Source organism: Eubalaena glacialis, chromosome 1 (genome assembly GCF_028564815.1).
Source record: "Eubalaena glacialis isolate mEubGla1 chromosome 1, mEubGla1.1.hap2.+ XY, whole genome shotgun sequence".
NCBI classification, from domain to species: domain Eukaryota; kingdom Metazoa; phylum Chordata; class Mammalia; order Artiodactyla; family Balaenidae; genus Eubalaena; species Eubalaena glacialis.
The window spans coordinates 49,423,198-49,443,048 of NC_083716.1; the positions used below are offsets into that span (position 1 = coordinate 49,423,198).

General features: G+C 43.7%; 1 protein-coding gene across 1 annotated transcript in view; it reads left to right on the forward strand.

Annotated features, from left to right (window-relative positions):
• Positions 1–19,851, forward strand: part of LOC133091165 (FERM and PDZ domain-containing protein 2-like) — a 61,536-nt gene that overhangs the window by 16,995 nt on the left and 24,690 nt on the right. Inside the window, exons 9-13 of the mRNA XM_061190143.1 lie at positions 161–335; positions 3,233–3,383; positions 4,021–4,159; positions 9,365–9,520; positions 16,525–16,710. Of these exons, the coding sequence (XP_061046126.1) occupies positions 161–335; positions 3,233–3,383; positions 4,021–4,159; positions 9,365–9,520; positions 16,525–16,710 (807 nt within the window). The remainder of the gene's footprint in view (positions 1–160; positions 336–3,232; positions 3,384–4,020; positions 4,160–9,364; positions 9,521–16,524; positions 16,711–19,851) is intronic.

Here is a 19,851-nt window from a genome sequence, read left to right on the forward strand (position 1 = left end):
CTTCTCCTCTGCTGAACAGGAATCACAAACGTACTTATCTCTTCAGGTTGTTTATCAGTTAAATGAGAAACATGTAAAGTGGTTAGCACAATAGGTAGCCCATGGTAAAGACTCTATGTCTTGTAGTTGTTGTTACAATTTATACCATTCTTGTTTTCAGACCAAAAAAGGGAAGTCCTATTTGGCTCTCCGGGCCCTCTGTGTAGTGCTGCTGAACGGGCAGTGCCTGGAGGTGAGATGTGACATCACGTCGACAGTGGGAGCCGTCTTCAGCGCTGTTGCGTCCTTTGCCAACCTTGGGGAGCTCACCTACTTTGGCTTGGCTTACATGAAAGGTAAGTGGCTCCCAGGTAGCCCACAGCTGGGCTGGTGCCTCAGGTAACCCCGGTGTCTAGGTACCTGAGTGCTATTCCTTCTAACAAAACTGCTTGAGACTGGGACATTGCCCCTTGCACACCTAGACCTTAGTCAGTATGTCAAGTCCTCATGTGCAAACTGTCAAGTAAGTGCAGAGGATGGTAAGGAAACAATGCTTGTAAGATGTTGTAGCTTCTGTGATTTGCTGGGTGTGGTTGACCAATCTCAGTGCCTTGAGGTTAGACAAGCAAATGTGAGAAACATTTTCGTCTAGGTGGGAATGCAAAATGGTGCAGCCACTATGGAAAACAATATGGCAGTTCCTCAAAAAATTACAAATTTACCCTATGATCCAGCAATTCCACATTGACATACATACCCAAAATACTTGAAAGCAGCATCTCTCAGAGATATTGGTATTCCCATGTTCATAGCAGCATCATTCACAGTAGCTAAAATATGGAAGCAACGCAAGTATCCACTGACGGATGAATAGACGAGCAAAATGTGGTATATACGTACAATGGAATATTATTCAACCTTAAAGAGGAAGGGAATTCTGACACATAGATGGCTAGATGACACACAGAGGTTACAACATAGATGAGCCTCGAGGACATTATGCCGAGTGAAATAAACCAGTTACAAAAAGGCAGATATTGTATGATTCCACTTACGTAAGGTACCTAGAGCAGTCAAATTCGTAGGGACACAAGGTAGAACGGTGGTTGCCAGGGTCTGGGTGGAGGAGGAAATGGGAGTTATTGCTTCATAGGTACAGACAGAGCTGCAGTTTTACAAGATGAAAAAGTTCTGGAGATGGATGTGGTGATGGGGTTGCACAACAGTGTGAGTGTACCTAACTCTCCTGAACTATATACTTAACTGTGGTCAAGATGGTCAATTTTATGTTGTGTGTATTTTACCACAATAAAAATAAAAAGGAGTCCATCTAATCATCCAAGACTAATGGGAAATCAGCACACCCACCCCAGGAGCCTAAGTTAAGAACCCCTTCTGAAGATCCAGAAGGAAAGGGTTTTTACACCTTCCCATCTCTGCCCTTTTGTTAAAGGGAGTCTTTTATTTCCATCTACTGCAAAGATCCCTTCGTTGTAGTGGAAGCTCTTTAACCACTGTGTGGAGTGATGGGAAGGAGGCTGAGCTGGGATCACATAGGCCTTCAGGTTAAACCCTGCTCCACCAGCCCACCTTGCTAGGTGTCATGATCTCCATGTTCCTCTCTTCTCCCATCCCCAGTGGGAGAAGCTTATCAGCTTGTGGTAGGATCACTCAGTGTGCCATGGTGGGTAGAGGGCGGTCCTTACCTCTAATAGTTCTCAGCAGACCTCTGAAAAATCCCTCTCCCAAGTAAAAAGAACAACACTATATGCTTCGATGTTGTCAATTGATGTTTGCTCAATCTTTCCTAAAGTGTGAATAGAAGAACCTGCAGGAAACATTTTTATTGATCTGTAACATGCAGCCTTAATAAAACCAGTGTGCTTGCTCTGGGAGAAAAACCTTAAGACTTCTCCCCTACTTTCCCTCCCAGTCAGGTGCCCACCCCTGGACCCCTTCCATGTGGACATCCTAGACCTACTCAGCTGGGGCCTCCTGGGTAAATCACTCAAGAGTGACAGTCAGGGGTTTAGATATAAACCCATTTGGGAGGGTTTGCCAGCCAAACTGTAATGGGGACCTGCCCATCCCTTGGGAAGAAGTGACCCAAAGGGAAGGGTGAGTCAGTGTGGGGAGTCAGGTTCAGTAGCCAGGGCTGAGGACACAGCGGGCAGAGGTCTGGACACTGTGTGGTAAGGGCGGAGTGTGGAGAAGGGCGTGGGGCAGAGCAGGGCTGGGGCAGACCTGCAGGGGTTCAGGGGGAGTGGCCAAGGGCACCCAGGGTGGTGAGGGTCAAGCTTTGCCTTGAGGAGAGCAGGGGGTAGAGGTGGGGCCTCCAGTGGCTGGAGCTGATTCAGCCTCCCTCCCAGAGGTGCTAGAAGACAAACTTAACTGAAGTTGAAGTCCTGAGCTTGGGTTGGTGGAGTTTTCAAGGTGGCAACATTCAGGTCAAAAGACAAAGGTGACTCCACTTATGCCCTGTCTTAGTCATCTCAGGCTGCTATAACAAAATGCTGTAGACTGAGTGGCTTAAACAACAGACATTTATTTCTCAGAGTGCTGGAGGCTGGGAAATCCAAGATCAGGCTTCAAGCATGGTCATGTTCTTGGTGAGGGCCCTCCTCTTGGCTTGCAGATGGCCACCTCCTCACTGTGTCCTCACATAGCAGAGAGAGCTAGCTCTGGTCTCTTCCTCTTCTTATTACACTAATCCTATCATGGGGGTCCCACCCTCATGACCTCATCTAAACCTAATTACTTCCCAAAGGCCCCACCTACAAATAGCATCACACCTGCAGGGGGTAGGGCTTCAATATATGAATTTGGGGGATACAAACATTCAGTCCATAACACTCTGGCTGGGGAGATGTGGGCATGGTCCAGCTGATGTACCTGGCCCATGGTAGAAATGGAATAAATACTCAGTTCTTTGTTTTTTAATTTTATTTCCATAAGATGGTAGCTGGGAGGCAGATGTTAAATGATATCTTCTCTAAGATAAATAATCATATTTTCTCCTCTGGGTGCTGAGTTTCTCTTCCTTGACACTCTCCTCTTTGTCCCCTGTTCTTGGCCCCTCATGGACCCAACAAAGGTCTTGTGGTACTAGCTATCCAGACGACTTGCTTCCTGTTCTCTCCTGTACTCAATTGGCTCTTATCTGACCCTCCGGGCAGAGCTCGGGGCTGTGAGTCTGAGGGGTGGTGCCTGACCGACTGCTTTTCCCTCTAAATACTCTCTACTTCCATTTCAGGCAAAGAGTTCTTTTTCCTGGACGCTGAAACCAGGTTGTGCAAAATAGCCCCCGAAGGCTGGAGTGAGCTGCCCCAGAAGAAGAGCTCCCCGGATACCTTCACGCTCTTTCTGAGAATAAAGTTCTTTGTCAGTCACTACGGGCTGCTCCAGTGAGTAATGCAAACTTCTTTGTTTGTTCCTTAAGGTGTTTATGTACATCCAGGCTGACATTAGAGATAATGGGTAGGCAAGTGCTTGGCAAACTAATGTGCGTATAAATACCAACAGTTACTGTGGCTGATCTTCTGTTGATTGGATGCCAATATGACAGAAAAGGGGGAAAAGTCAGTGTTTGGGGACAGGCCCTGGTCAAAATGAGAACTTACCCTTTTGTTTCAAACATATGCCAGTCAAGGTCAAGTTCTCTCTCCCCTGACCCCAACATGCCCCGCCTCCCAGCAGCCCAGTGATGAGGGTTCGAGGAAAGGGTCACCGGTTTGGGGTTGGATCACTGTCTCTATTCCTTTGCTTACTAGAAACACCATCTAACTGAAAATCAGTTTTCTCACTTGAAGCACAGGAACAAACATCTCCATGGTTGTGGGAAATGACTGGCACAGAGCAGACCTCAATGAGTAACAGGAAGCACGGTGTGGATAAAGGAGACCGCCCTTGTCTTACTGGCATTGCCCTCTGGGTTCTATTGACTTGTATCCCATCTTCTCTCCTTTTTCTGCTTCCCAGGCTTTAGTGGTCTCCCTCGCCCTCAGCATTCCAGTGACCTTTATTCCTGCATCTCTTTCCCAGGCACAGTTGGACAAGGCACCAATTTTACCTGCAGCTTCGGAGAGACATCCTGGAGGAGAAGCTGTACTGCAATGACGAGATGCTGCTGCAGCTGGGGGTCCTCGCCCTGCAGGCTGAGTTTGGCAGTTACCCAGAGGAGGTAGGGGTAGAGACCGGGGTCCCTTGGGTGGGGTCACTGGAGAAGCAATTATGGGACGGGGGGAACAGTTAGAAATGTGAAGACTGAGCCTGTGTTTTTAGCACCTATCAACCGCTGAGATTGGGGTAAACTGCATCCCTCCATTCATTCATCCATCAAACAACCATCAAGTGTTCTTTGCTAGACTCTGGGGGATACAAAGATCAACAGGTCAAGTTTATACATTGTAATGTAGTTCTAATCTAAGGTCTTGCCTAAAAACAGTAATTTATTAACTTATTGCGTTCTTATAATCACTGGCTTTCAAATGGTTTGTGCCATAACCCCTGATAAAAAAAATGACAGACATTACCACCCAACCTGTACACATGTGACCATGTAACAGAACTGACGCAAAAGTTTAGGAAATCAGATGCACCCTTTCTATATGTGATACACATTGGTATTTCCTATTCTATTCTAGTTAATTTATAAATGCAGGCTATGAACCACAAGATTGATTTCACAGCTCACTAATGGATTGCAGGTTGCAGTTTGAAAAATACGTTTCAGACTACACCAATATCATCTTGCTTTCCTCCTAGCACATCTTCAGAAGGCGCCACCACGTCTGGAGCCTTCTAAGTCCTTCTTCATCCCCTCGCATTTTTCACCACCTGGCATGGTGTATCCATTTCCTCATCAGTCTTACTGTAGGTCTCTCCATTAAAATGGAATCCACCAGAGGGTAAAGGTTTTGTGTGTTTTGTTCTGCCATTTCCCCAGCACCAAAGCAGTGTCTCAAACACAGGCAGTTTGCTCAAGAGTATTGATCTAAGGAGTGGATGGACGAATGGAGTACAGGCTCCTGGCTGGATAACACTGTGGATAAAAGTCATCCATCAGGGGAGTCAGCAGCTTGCTTGTCAGGCAAATGTAGCTCAGTTCCCAACACCCTGTCCTTCTGACCCTCCCTTCCCTGCTCCCACTTCAGTCCACAAGGACTGAGACTTCACTGTCTCCTCCTGGCACCACCCACCCCGCTGTCCTGGGCGGGCAGTCTCCCAGGGCTGGCCTGGCCCCCGGAACCCCTCCCTGTGCCTTTGACAAGCCTCCAGGCCTGTCACTGCTTACACTGGAGCTCCTTCCTGTCTCCTCAGTCCCCAGAGCTGGGGTCCTAACCATGCCTAGGCCAGCTCCCTCCTGCCCTTGTACTGCTACTTGGGGGGAGGGGGTCTTGGGAGGAGAAGGGCCCAGGCACATGGATGGTGCTGTCAGCCAGGGGTGCCCCGGTGAATCAGTCACCATCCTAGCTGCAGCCTCTTGTCCAGCCCTGTGTGCGGCTCATGTGGACGGGCGGGGTGCGGATTGGGGGGTAGGGAGGGCGGCCTCCAGGGGCAGAGTGTTGGGCTGCCCTTACTAGGCTCTATGGAGCAAAGGAGTGGGCCTGAGTTTTGGGGTCAGACAGAAACCAGGTCCAAACCCTGACTCTTTTGTTAAGTAGCTAAGTGGCCTTGGGCACGTTGTCTCTCTGAATCTCGGCTTTTTCACCTGCAAAATGGAAATAGTAGTAGGTCAAAGCTGCGGTAAGGGTGGAAGGTGGTGACGTATGTATGAGGCCCGGCATGTAGCAACTGCTTTTTGCAAGCTTCCCTTCCCCTACCCCAGAACCAGGAGTGCTCTGCTATAAAACAAAACAAAGACTAACATTCAGTCTATGGATTCAGACACGATGTTTAGCCAAGACCCTAACTCTAGGGCTGATAGTTGGTGGAAACTGTGGGCCAGGTCCACCGAAGGCAGTTGGGAACACGCAGGCCCAGACCTTTCTTATGGGATCACTTGCCCCGAGGCTCCAGGGGCCCAGACCTGACTCTAGGCGCCCAATTCTGGCGACCCCCTGCGCCTTTGGCCTGCCCAGTTTCTGACTGGCCTCACCTAGCTCCTGCCTCAGCCCAATCTCATCCTTCACCTCTAGCTTCTCCCCCAGATCCTGCCTAACCTCAACCTCTCCAGCTGCTCTGGGGACCAGTGTGGTTCCAAGATGTTCTCTGCTGCCCCTGTGTGGCCTCCAAAGGCAGACTTTTTCCCTTTCTCTGTGTGTGTGTGTATGTGTGTGTGTGTGTGTGTGTGTGTGTGTGTGTATATAAAGGCAACAGATTACACACACCCATTCATTTGTGCAGCCACTCGCTCAGCCCTAATTTATGGAGGGCCTCCTCCATGCTTGCATCATCTAAGCCTGTGTCAACCCTGCAAAGCTGGTGTTATTTCTATTTGCATTATAGAAGAATTGCACCTCTGTGAGGTTAGGTAAGCTAGTGAGAGCACCCCAGGACTCACTTTTAGGGCCTTGCTTCGCTATGTGCCAGGCACTGTGGTGGGCACATCAAAGGGCATTAGGGGGTCTCAGAGGGGAGAGCCCCTCCCTGTGTCTGGGTCACTGAGTGGGCAGGAGGAGGAGGCTGGCCCGTCCAGCTCTGCAGGGATTTCACGGCAGCCTTAGCTACCAGGCTGCGAGGTTGGGTGGCACTGCCAGTCAGATCCAGGAGAAACTTCGTGTGCCCTCCTAAGGGGTGGATATTTTGTTTGATAAATGGTTCTGGTGCTGGCAAAAAAACCCATGATTTAGAAACCACTGTAGTGAAAGATTGGGAGCCACTGATGAATTCTAAGCAGGAAGTAACATGATTACATTTGCATTTTAAAAAGGGAGGCAAAGACAATTTGGTACAAAAATAAATCTCCTTAATCACATCATTACAGTAGAACAACTTTCCTCTGGGTGCATTCTCTTCCAGCCTTTGACCACACGCAGGGATTTTATGCAGTTGTAAACGTTGCCACATTCGATTTGCATTCTGCTTTCTCACTCCTTGGTATGTCTTCCCCTGGCCTTCCTAATGAGCTTTTGGGATAGCCACGCGGTATGCCTCAGCAGGGCTGGACCTTTGTTTACTTATTTGTTCTCTCACTGGTGGGCATCACCTAGAGGCGCCATGTGAGTGGTAATAACTACTATTATTATTGTTTCAGTTGCTTCTGATCTTTCTCTTTAACCTAAATGACATAGAAATAAATGTTTGTGCTGGAGTTTTTTTAGTTTCATGCTGACTTCTCTAGGACATAGTCCTAACAATGTGATGCTGGGTCAAAGATCCTACATACTTAAAAAAAAGCTTAGTAGACTTGTTTTAGAGCAGTTTGAGTTTCAAAGCAAAATTGAGTGGCAAGCGCAGAGATTTCCTATATACCCTTTTGCCTCTGCATACATAGCTTCCCCCACAATCAATGTCCTCCACTAGGGTGGTACATTTGTTGCAATTGATGAACCTACATGGACATATTGTTATCCCCCAGAGTTCATAGTTAATATTAGGGTTTGCTCTTGGTGTTTTACCTTTTATGGGTTTGGACAAATTTATAATGACATATATCCACTATCATAGTATCATACAGAGTAGTTTCACTGCCTTAAAAGTCCTGTGTGCTCCACCTATTCGTCTCTCTTTCTCCACCCAACCCCTGGCAACCACCAATCTTTTTATTGTCTCCATAGTGTTGCCTTTTCCAGAATGTCATAAGGTCAGAATCATCCAGCCTTTTCAAAATGGCTTATTTCACTTAATGATATGTATTTATGTTTCCTCCATGTCTTTTCAACTTGATAGCTCATTTCCTTTTAGTGCTGAATAATATTCCATTGTCTGGATGTACCAGAGTTTATTTATTCATTCACCTACTGACGGACCTCTTTTGCTCCCAAGTTTTGGCAACTATGAATAAAGCTGCTGTAAACATCCACGTGCAGGTTTCTGTGTGGACATACATTTCCAACTCCTTTGGGTAAATACCAAGGAGCATGATTGCTGGATCATATGGTAAAAGTATGTTTAGTTGCATGAGAAATTGAAGAACTGTCTTCCAAAAGTGGCTGAACCATCGTGCATGCCCACCAGTAATGAATGCGAGTTCCTGTTACTCCACATCTTTGTCAGCCATTTGGTGTTGTCAGTGCTCTGGATTTTGGCCATTCTCATAGCATTCTGAATGCTTTTTTATGCACTGGATTGCTGAGCAATTTCTTTCCCTTTGTGTCTCTGAGCTGAGCTCAGAACTGGCATGGGCCAGCCCTTGGCTGGAGGATTCTCAGTCCACAGCTACATGGGGACTCCTGTGTCACACCAGGAGCATGGGGATGTAGTGGATGCTGTGCTGTTCCCTTCAGACCCCCTCATCAGACTGACTTGCCCAATCCCAGCCCCAAGAAGGCCAGATGCTCCCAGCTCCCAGCTGCCTCCCTCATGGGCAGTTGTCCTCAGCTGTGGGGACCTGTCTTGCCCAAGATTAGACGGGTAGGGGCTTCCTGAGACTAGGATGGGCTGATTCAGGAATACCAGGGAAGGGTCAGCTTCTCCATCTGCCAAGCTCTACTTTCCTCATTCCTTACAGTGAACCCTGAGACCACGCCTCCAGAACATCTGCATACCTCTCTCTGCCCCGGAGTCTGTACCAGGGAACCTAGCATCAGACAGGAAGTGATGCTGAGTCATGACGATCTTCCTGCAGCTCCTGGTGGGGTTGCAGCCTCAGGTTCCCAAAAGAGTAGACTTGATGTAGGCTCTGGCCTGGGGCAGGGTGTGGGTGTCAGATCTTCTCTTGTTCAGGGGACAACTTCTTGATCACCTTGTTGTGGAGAGACGGTGCCACAGCCAAGACCTCCCTTGTGAGAGGGGACAGTGAACTGGTAGCACATGCAGACGGAAGTGCTAAATGAATACATAGAAACAAAGCTTTAGGGCCATGGTTTCGCTGTGCCTTTTGGGAGGTGGAGTAGCATTGTGGAATGTGTGAGGGCTTTGGGGGATGAAATCTTCTTTCTGTCACTTACAAGTGGTGTGACCTTGGCCCTGTTGAATGACTTCCTTTCTTGTTCATTTTGTGCATCTTGGCAATGACAATAATAATACTGTCCTCATAGGATTACCGTGAGAATAGAAAGAGCTAACGTGTTCTGGGCACCACGTGGCATACAGAAGGGGCTCAAAAACAGGTGGCTTCTTTCCTCTCTCCCTTCTGTTCCTGTCATATGGTTTGGCCCAGCCTCTAATATGGTAGGAAATGATATCCCAACGGGCACTTTAAAGGAGCAGACAGGCTTCTGTTCTGCTCAGAGTCCCATAGAAGGCGTCTTGGTGGCACCTCTTTTCTTCTGCATCTTTCCAGCAGGTAGAGAGTAAAGCCTATTTTCGAGTTGAAGATTACATCCCCGCAAGTCTGATTGAGAGGATGACGGCTCTCCGGGTCCAAGTCGAAGTCTCAGAGCTGCACCGTCTAAGTCCTGTGCTCTGGGGAGAGGATGCGGAGCTGGAGTTCTTGAGGGTGAGGCTTTTGGACTCTTGAGAGGGTGTATCGGTGTTCAAGGGCACATAGTCGGCAATCCCCTCCAGAGATTTCTCTGGGGCTGGATGTGCTCAGACCCACAAGGAAGTATGACCAAGGGACTTGAGCCCTTGGGAAGAAGGAAGCTCCATCGCCCTGTGGGGCAAGGAGAGACTTTTGGAAGCAGATGGCATTGGAAATGATCCCCCCAAATGGGTAAGATTTATTGGGCTGGGGTGGGTATGGCAGGGCCTTTCTTCAATCTTGGAGCTCACAGTCACTATTCAGTGAGTGGGGGGAGACCACATTTCTCATAGAGTCATTTCTGACAACTGAAGTAAAAAACTTGAGTGTGAGCCAAAAGCAAAGCCATTGGAAGACTTCAAGTTTGCAGCCTTCTGGGCAACTGTTCTCAACACAGCACAGGTGGTGTGGTCCATACATATGGGTGCAGCTCTGGTCCACTCTTTCTTTGGCCCTTTAGCAAAAGCAGTGATATTTCAGTCCCTTATGTTTGTGGGCACACAGAGCCTCCGACGAATAGCTTTTGCTCACTCCATGACTTACACCTGCAGTGGACCAGGCACAGTAGGAAACAGAGACAGAAAGGACATGCTTCCTGCCCCCAGGGAGTCCCAAGTCTTGTCGGGAGGACAGATGGGTACCCAGAGGCATGTAACACTGTGATAACTGCCCAATGAGAACAATAACAGTACCAGTTACTTTACTTCAGGGTGGGAGAGAATGGCCGCTCTGCCTGTGCAGGTCGAGCTCGGGGGCACATGGGAGGAGGCCCCCCAGCCTCCCCAGGGTGACGTGCCTGGTGGGGCCTTTAGAGCTGGGGATCAGTTTCAAAAGGAAACTCCAGGATTTATACATTTCTTTGTACAAAAGTCTCCTGAAGCAGGTAGAAACATTCTGTTTTCTTGCCTTTGATAGAGACAGTCATTTGAAAGCAGAACTGCCAAGGTGAGGTCTGTCCATTTTTTTGGTCAGTCACTTGGAATTGTCTGCAACACCTAGCACAGTGTAAACCCTCAAGCCTCTCATTTGATAAGCCCTGGCAGAAAGGCGCTCACTGTCTTCCATTATCCAGCCTTCATGCGCGTTCCTTGTTAAGGGGATGCAGCATTCCCTTGACGAGAGACAAGTGGGGACTTCAAAGCCATCAGCACACATCTGATGGAAAGTGACCACAGGACCATACAGCCAGTGGAGAGACTAAGGACTCAGGCCTGCGAGGCTCCTGCAGGCAGACGATGCCTGGCCCGCCTCTGCCCAGGCCCTGGCTTAGTGTGCTAGGCTCACTGTGTCCCTCCTTCCTCTGGTTGAAGGATGGCAAGTGGTTGTAAAGGAAGCCACCATCTCGTAAGCAAAAATGCAGGAAATTTTTTAGGGCGTATCTTTGTTTTTTAATCGAAGTATAGTTGATTTACAATATTGCGTTAGTTTCAGGTGTACAGCAAAGTGATTTAGTTATATACATATATTGATATATATTTTTTCTGATTCTTTTCCATTATAGGTTATTACAAGATATTGAATATAGTTCCCTGTGCTATACAGTCAATCCTTGCTGTTTTTCTATTTTATATATAGTAGTATGTATCTGTTAATCCCATAGTCCTAATTTATCTACCCCCACCACCGCCCACTGCTTTCCCCTTTGGTAATCATAAGTTTGTTTCTATGTCTGTGAGTTTGTTTCTGTTTTGTAAATAAGTTCATTTGTACTATTTTTTAGATTCCACCTGTAAGTGATATAGTATAATATTTGTCTTTCTCTGTCTGAGTTACTTCACTTAGCATGGTAATCTCTAAACTTTTTTTTAGTCTTTGATGGAAAACACTAAATAGATTTGATTTGTATGCGATCTTACCAGTTTCAAGGAACACCTACTTTTGTGGTTCCCCATGGTTGTTGGTTGGGCTTGCTGATGCTAGGCCTGCCCACAGTACAGACACATGGACTAGAGAGTTCTTGGTAACCCCCAGACCACATTGTGACCCTTCTTGTTAGGGCTAGTGTTTGTTAAACAAGCCCTCTCGTCCATGATTATAAAAGTAGACGTTAGCTCATGATCCTGCCCCCTGGAGACAGTACGGTTACATTTGGGTATATTCATCCTTCTCTGTGCATTCACATGTGTATATGCATATATATTTAAAATTGGGTTTATATTATATAGTCAGTTTTGTGTTTTTTTATAATCCCATCTCACTAAAATTTTGAAACTTTATTTTGAGTCAACACATGAGGTACCCTAAATTTTTTCTCAATACTCTGTTGTTTGGCACATAAATTATTTTAAATATGGGACTATTTTAAACAATACTGAGGTTAGTATTTTTACTACGTAAGTCTTTAGCTGCATTTCTGATTAATTTCTTGGGAATAGACTCTCATGAGTGGAATTACAGGGTCGAAGGTTAAGAACATTTTAAACATTGTTGGTATATATTGCTGACACTCTACATTGCAGTCATTTCGTTCACTTCTTATCCTCTCTACTAGGTTGTAAATGTCCAGAGGGTCTTGAATCCCCAGAGCCCAGCACATAGCCCAGTTACTCCATAAACAGTCACTGGATTGTTTAATTATAGCTCCTCGTGGCTCCCTTTTCCATTATCAGATGGCGCCTATTGGCCTCCGGTTCACTGATGACTAATTCTGCTAGTTCATCATCTCACACTAGAAGGAGACTTGGCAGAAGTCCAGTTTGGATACTGCTAAATAACATACTCTGTCTGCAAGATTCACAGTTATATTAGCATATTAGTCCCAGAACAACCTGTTCAAGGTTAACTCAGTGTTTTCCAAACTTCTTCAACCATGGAACCATCTTTCCACATAACTAGGGGTTGCCATATGCTGTTAAAATATTTTCTTTTCTTTTCTTTTTGCTGTTGAAATCATACTGGTTGTACCCTGTATTTTTTCCCACTTAGTGTTATAACAGATGCATTTCCCAGATAATTACAAATGCTTTGTAAATATCCTTTGTAAAGCTTGCCTGATAATCCCTTTTAAGGTGGTACTGCCTTTAGGAAACTAGTCCTGCCAACCCAACTCTGCAAGTGTGCACCAAACATTGCTCTGATCAAGGGTTTGTCTTGATCATTCAGTATATTTTCTTAGGACAGATTCCCAGAAGTGGAATGATAGGGTCAAAGGATATAAATTGTTGTAAATCTCTTGAAGAATATCCAGAAATACTCCATTTGTTCCAACAATTTTCAGTACAGCCAGGGTGCTGTGTGGGCTGGGAGCCAGGAGAGCCTGGGTCCAGTCTCAGCTTCGCTGCTCACTGGAGGGATCAGGGGAAAACAGTGAGATGGCCCTAAGCACAAGGAGATGAGGTGCCCCTCAGAGAGGAAAGTCAGCAGTAGCAGCACAGAGTGGAAGAGGAGTGGTGCCACAGAAGATTCCCTAGTAAAGCATGGAGACATAGGTAATATTATTTATTTTACAGATGGAAGATGCCCTTGACGACATTACATAAATTTACCTACGTTTACAGACTTTATGGAAACTCTGTATTTTAGTTGTTAAGAGTGAAGACTCAGGAGAAAACAGACTCATATTTTCATTCCTGGCTCCTAAGTGGGAAGTTTTACAGACTACTTAGGCTTCCTGTGCCACCATTTTCTCATTTGAAAAGAGGTAGCTACACCTATCTCTTATGATTACTGTGAAGATTAAATGAAATAAATGCATGAGAAATGTTTAGAATTGTTACTGAACTGAACTTAGTCCTCTCACCCGTGCACAGTGAGGCCAATCTACGGACACCTGGTTGTGGTGAATGAAAGTCCAGCATTTATTGCAGGTGCCAAACAAGGAGAATGGGCAGCTCATGCTCAAAAGACCCGAACTCTCTGATGGCTTTCAGGGAAAGGTTTTTAAAGACAGGGTGAGGGAGAGGGCTGCGGGGTGTGTGATCAACTCATGGACATTCTTTTGATTGGTTGGCAGTGAGGTAATTGGGAGTCAACATCATCAACCTTCTGGTTCCAACCAGTCTGGGGGTCTACATGCTGGTGGTGGTCAGCATACAGTTAACTTCTTCCGCCTGGTGGGGGTTTCAGTATCTGCAAAACAGCTCAAAGGATATGGCTCAGAATATTATCTATAGCCTTTGAGGAGGAATTATACATTCTTAACTTTGTTTAACAGCTCTTATTAAATTGTCTTGCTTGACTGTTTTCCTTTGTTTCTGCATTTTCTCACTTGTCTGATTAAATTTATTCTTTGGAACTTAGGGAAGGACTAGGAAGCTAAAGTTTTTCTACAAACAAGAGGCAGGCAGAAGACATGGCAGGGGGTGTGTGTGTGTGTGTCTGTCCCAGGAAGGCCCCATAGGGTCCTGCTCCATTACAGAATGGCACTTTACCATTTTAAGAATTTTGTGGCTCCAAGTACTTCAGTATCATATCCCTCTCTATATAATTAAAAAATTAAAAATTAAAATAAATACTAAACAATTTTAAAAATGTAAGCAAGTCTAACAAAGGCATCTCTATTCTGATGATGACTACTTTAATGGTTTAATTTTTTTTTTTTGAACTATCACATCAAATTCTTTTTTTTTTAACATCTTTATTGGAGTATAATTGCTTTACAATGGTGTGTTAGTTTCTGCTTTATAACAAAGTGAATCAGTTATACATATACATATGTTCCCATATCTCTTCCCTCTTGCGTCTCCCTCCCTCCCACCCTCCCTATCCTACCCCTCTAGGTGGTCACAAAGCACCGAGCTGATCTCCCTGTGCTATGCGGCTGCTTCCCACTAGCTATCTATTTTACATTTGGTAGTGTATATATGTCCATGCCACTCTCTCACTTTGTCCCAGCTTACCCTTCCCCCTCCCCGTATCCTCAAGTCCATTCTCTAGTAAGTCTGCGTCTTTATTCCCGTCTTGCCCCTAGGTTCTTCATGACCATTTTTTTTTTTGTTTTTTAGATTCCATATATATGTGTTAGCATACGGTATTTGTTTTTCTCTTTCTGACTTACTTCACTCTGTATGACAGAGTCTAGGTCCATCCATCTCACTACAAATAACTCAATTTCATTTCTTTTTATGGCTGAGTAATATTCCATTGTATATATGTGTCACATCTTCTTTATCAATTCATCTGTTGATGGACACTTAGGTTGCTTCCATTTCCTGGCTATTGTAAATAGAGCTGCAATGAACATTGTGGTACATGACTCTTTTTGAATTATGGTTTTCTCAGGGTATATGCCCAGTAGTGGGATTGCTGGGTCGTATGGTAGTTCTATTTTTAGTTTTTTAAGGAACCTCCATACTGTTATCCATAGTGACTGTATCAGTTTACATTCCCACCAACAGTGCAAGAGGGTCCCCTTTTCTCCACACCCTCTCCAGCATTTATTGTTTGTAGATTTTTTGATGATGGCCATTCTGACCGGTGTGAGATGATATCTCATTGTAGTTTTGATTTGCATTTCTCTAATGATTAATGATGTTGAGCATTCTTTCATGTGTTTGTTGGCAATCTGTGTATCTTCTTCAGAGAAATGTCTATTTAGGTCTTCTGCCCATTTTTGGATTGGGTTGATTGTTTATTTGATATTGAGCTGCATGAGCTGCTTGTAAATTTTGGAGATTAATCCTTTGTCAGTTGCTTCATTTGCAAATATTTTCTCCCATTCTGAGGGTTGTCTTTTCGTCTTGTTTATGGTTTCCTTTGCTGTATCAAATTCTTTAAAAGAATTTACCTAATTGTTTTGGGATGGTCCTGCTTTGTCATACTTTAAGTACATGCCTGGTATGGCCATTGGATACTTCAGCACCAATGTCCAACAAATATTGTTTTGGATGATGATGATTACGATGATGATAGTGACAATGAGAGGGTCTCTCCAAAGTTAAACAAAGCGGGGAGGTTCAGGGTCCAGAAATGCAATCAAGATCATGTGAAGAGCTGTAGGCTTTGTAGGCAGTGTAACCTATCTGCACAGATTACTTACCAGCAGAAGGAGAAAGGTCAGCAAAGAGCTTGAGAAAGGAGCTCTCAAAAGCCATAATTTGTTCTCACTTTTATGATCCCACCTGGGGATGAGAGAGATTAGGCAGGACATAGAGCCCTCTGCTCAGGGGTAGAGATGAGATACCAGATCTCACCAGTGAAACCCTTCTGAGAGGGTTTCAAATGCCTGGAGCAAAATGTCCCTGCTGTGAGCTGAGGTGCATCAACCGTTTGGTAAAAACTGGAGTCTTCCAGGTGAAGATGAAGATGGTAGAGACCAGAATACAGACATGATTACCATTCAGACATAAAAACGTTTGTGTTAGGTTTATACTCCGGCCTCTTAAGACTTTGGTTGGCCTGATGCAGTTCCCAGCTCTGATTGACCCTCATGCCCCTGACAAAATTCCATCTCCTAAACTGGTAAACTGAAGACAGATCTTGTGCTGTGGGGACCCCACCAAAGCACTGCTATGTGGTGAGAAGTGCCAGTGATTGGTCATTTTCTCTGCAGGATGTTCATGGCTCATCTTGCTTTAACAGTGATGCTAACCATTTGGAAGTTTGCTTTCTGTGCCTGGGCCTCAGTTTTTCCATCTGTAAAATGAAGGGGTCATACCGGATTGTATTGCAGTAGACTTCGGGAAAAAGGATTCTTTACTTTGAGATGATTCAAGAGAGTCTGAATTCTACAGCTTTGTTCAGAATATTTTTACTCTATTGTACCGTTTTCATAATAACTGTGTTCCAAGTGTCTTAAGGTACTTCATTAGGAAAGGATTCCTTGGGTTAATAAAATAGAAAAACACTATCATATTTAGAGGTATGGAGGAATTCTATAGTAAGGAGATCTGTTTAGTTCAGTGTTTCCTAAACTTACCTGGCAATCCTACTCTTTTTTTTCAGAACATACATGAAGGTGTTTTTTTCATGGAATGGTTTGAAATCCATTATTTTAGACCAATGTGCCTGTCTCTTCTTAATTGGCCTTTTTCTCATTCCAGGTGACTCAGCAGCTCCCTGAATATGGTGTGCTGGTTTACCAAGTTCTCCCAGAGAAGACAAGGCCAGGAGGAGAGATGGCCTTGGGGCTCTGTGCCAAGGGGGTCATAGTGTACGAAGTGAGAAACAACAGCAGAATTGCGACTTCACGGTTTCAGTGGAGAGAAATTGAAAAGATTTTGGCCTATGTGAGTGTCACTCAGTTGATTATGACCCACGCTTCATTTTTCTTTGATCTGTTATCCCTTTAAAGAGCAATAGGTCAGGTGATCTTCTCCTAAGAAGATAAGCTCACAGCCTGTCAGCTAACCTGTACTCCAATGACTGTTACATATTTGGAAGAAGTCTACCAGGGGATTTGAGGGTCCCCACGAGGCCATTTCTTCTCTGCCATCCATCACCTAGTTCCCCCTCACCACCATGGGCAGCCATTGGCCTAAAGGACTACACTTTCCCTCTGGGTGGAGTTCTTTTAATTTGGGGAATCTATTGATGTTGAGAGCAAGGTTGGAGGTGGGAGATGGGGGAGGAGAGTATATAGTGGGTGCAATGGAGTCTGCATGCTTTTGAAACATTTTCCTTGTATTTTAATTTTCCCTTTGCACACATTGTACCGAGGCATCTGGCCTGTCTCCCATGGACTACAGGTGTGCAAACCTTTGTCAGCCATTTAAACAAAACAAAACAAAACAACAACTCTATTAAATGTACAATGTTTGAAATGGCATTTGAACACCATTTTCTTGAATTCAGTTACAATAAATTTGACATCAAAAACATTATGTGTGTCCCCATAGTGGAGAATGCTCCAGTAGCTAATCTACCCTCTTGTCCTGTGGGTCAGTATCCCATAACTTCAGCAATGATTTCATTATAAAACATGAAATTCTTTGACTTGTGGCTCAGGAAACATTTTAGTTTTTCTTTCTATTGAATTTTCTCTTGTGGTTTTAAAATTTTTCCTACTAACGAGATTTTTTTTCATTATCTGATTCTTTGGTTTTTGTTTTCATTATCGTTATCTAATGTTAAAGTTTCCTAAGCAGAACATAATTGATTTTATTCATTTTCTCAGTGTTTCTTGTGTTTCTCCCATCTTGGCTGTTGAAGTTGATGTATTGTTAAAGTGTGATTCTTGATAGAATTTCATAATAAAGTATTGTTTTTCCTTAGAAAAAAAGCTTACATCTAAAAATAAATAATAATTGAGCATAATTTTATTAAAGTGGCCTTTATAATATCAGGAAACTGACTTTTTTCCAAATATTTTTGACCTTATCTAAAAGTAATTGATATTTATTTCTGTGAACTTTTCAGAAATTTAATGACTCAAATAACTTTAATTCAACTGAAAGATTATTTGAAGAATTTTAATTATTGAATTTATTCAATAGTATTATATTACTTCCTATTTTCTCTATCTCATATTTAATTGTTCAAAATTCTCAGTGTAATTTCTTTTAAAACATTTGTAGAAATGCAGACAACCTACAAAGTAATTTTGAAAAATAGAATTTTTTGAAGCCATAAAATTTAAGTCCCCTTAAGTATTTTATATTTAAGTTGGTTTAATTTTTACAGATATTTATTTTCCCCATGACAATAGACAATTTCTTGATTAAAGCTGGAAAATCATCAGGTTCACAAAACAAACTTAGTAGCTTAAAAACACCCTTGTCACGAATTAGAATTTTCATGTTGATGACCAGTCTCTTCCTCAGCATAAATATCCTTTTTTTTATGGAAAAGTCATCATGGGAAGTAATGTCACCAGCTGCTTGCCACAAACCAGGCGTCTTACACAGAAAATGACTTGGACTCTTCACACTTCTGCAAGCGCAAAATGGGAACTCCACAAACAATACGAGAATGAGCTCAGGAAGCTGGTTTCAAATTTGCTTAATTAATAGCGGAAGCCAGAATGCTCCAGACAATTGCAGACATTTGTTTTGTCAGCCTGGAGAGAAGTAGCAAAGGAAATAGAGGAAAATGCCATTTTTCAATGAATATGATTTGTAGGTGCATTGGCAGCCCATCTATGACAGAGACATCAATTCAGAAGATTATTCAATCGAGAAAGCATTCACTGTGTAATGATGAACCTTCCCATGTTAGTAACTGTTCTTGGGTATTAGCAGTAGTTAAAATGTCTGGAGAGAAATGCCTGAAATCTGGGAGAATACAGGCTTTGTAGGGCTCTCTTCAAGAACAAGGAAGCAAAGTTCCAAACACAAACAAGATTTTAAAGTGAATGTTCATTTAGAATGAGAAAAGAAATCACCACAACCTGTGAATTAAAAAAAAACTTGAACAACTACTGCAAAATCACAAAAGCAAAAAAAGTAATATTCTTATTAATGAACTCCCTGATAAACAGTATAAGTCTTTTTTTTTCCTTTCAAATTTTTGGTGGCGTACCCTCTGATTACTTTTCCATAGGATGATACTTTTGTAATATTTTCTCTACAGAGAAGAGAAATCTAATTTAGTCTTCCTTCTAGCATGGCTGATTGAAAGTTGTTTTTATTGTTGATGAGATGCATAAAACATGCAGCTTTGCGGCAGGGACATATTTGCTCTTTGAAGTGCCTCTGTAGGTTTCTAAATGCTACCAACACAGGAAAATCGAATACGTTCCATATTGTGTGATTCCTATCAAAAAAAAGAGAAAATTTTGTGCTGTATTTATAAGGCAGTATATACAATTATAAAGTATATCCCTGATAACATAAAACTTCCACTTAATTAGGTGTTTTTGAGAATTAAATTACAGGTTTTCATTTCTGATAATTGAAAATATTTCCCTCAGACTGGCCTTTGGCTCTGTGTATTTTATTTATTTATTTATTTATATGCATCTTTATTGGAGTATAATTGCTTCACAATGCTGTGTTAGTTTCTGTCATACAACAAAGTGAATCAGCCATATGCATACATATATCCCCATATCCCCTCCCTCTTGAGCCTCTCTCCCACCCTCCTTATCCCATCCCTCTAGGTCGTCGCAAAGCACCGAGCTGACCTCCCTGTGCTATGTAGGTGCTTCCCACTAGCTATCTATTTTACATTTGGTAATATATATATGTCGATGCTTCTCTCACTTCGCCCCAGCTTCCCCCTCCCCACCCCATGTCCTCAAGTCCATTCTCTATGTCTGCATCTTTATTCCTGCCCTGCCACTTCGTCAGTTCCATTTTTTTTTTTTTTTTTTTTTTAGATTCCATATATACACGTTAGCATATGGTATTTGTTTTTCTCTTTCTGACTTACTTCACTCTGTATGACAGACTCTAGGTCCATCCACCTCACTACAAATAACTCAGTTTCGT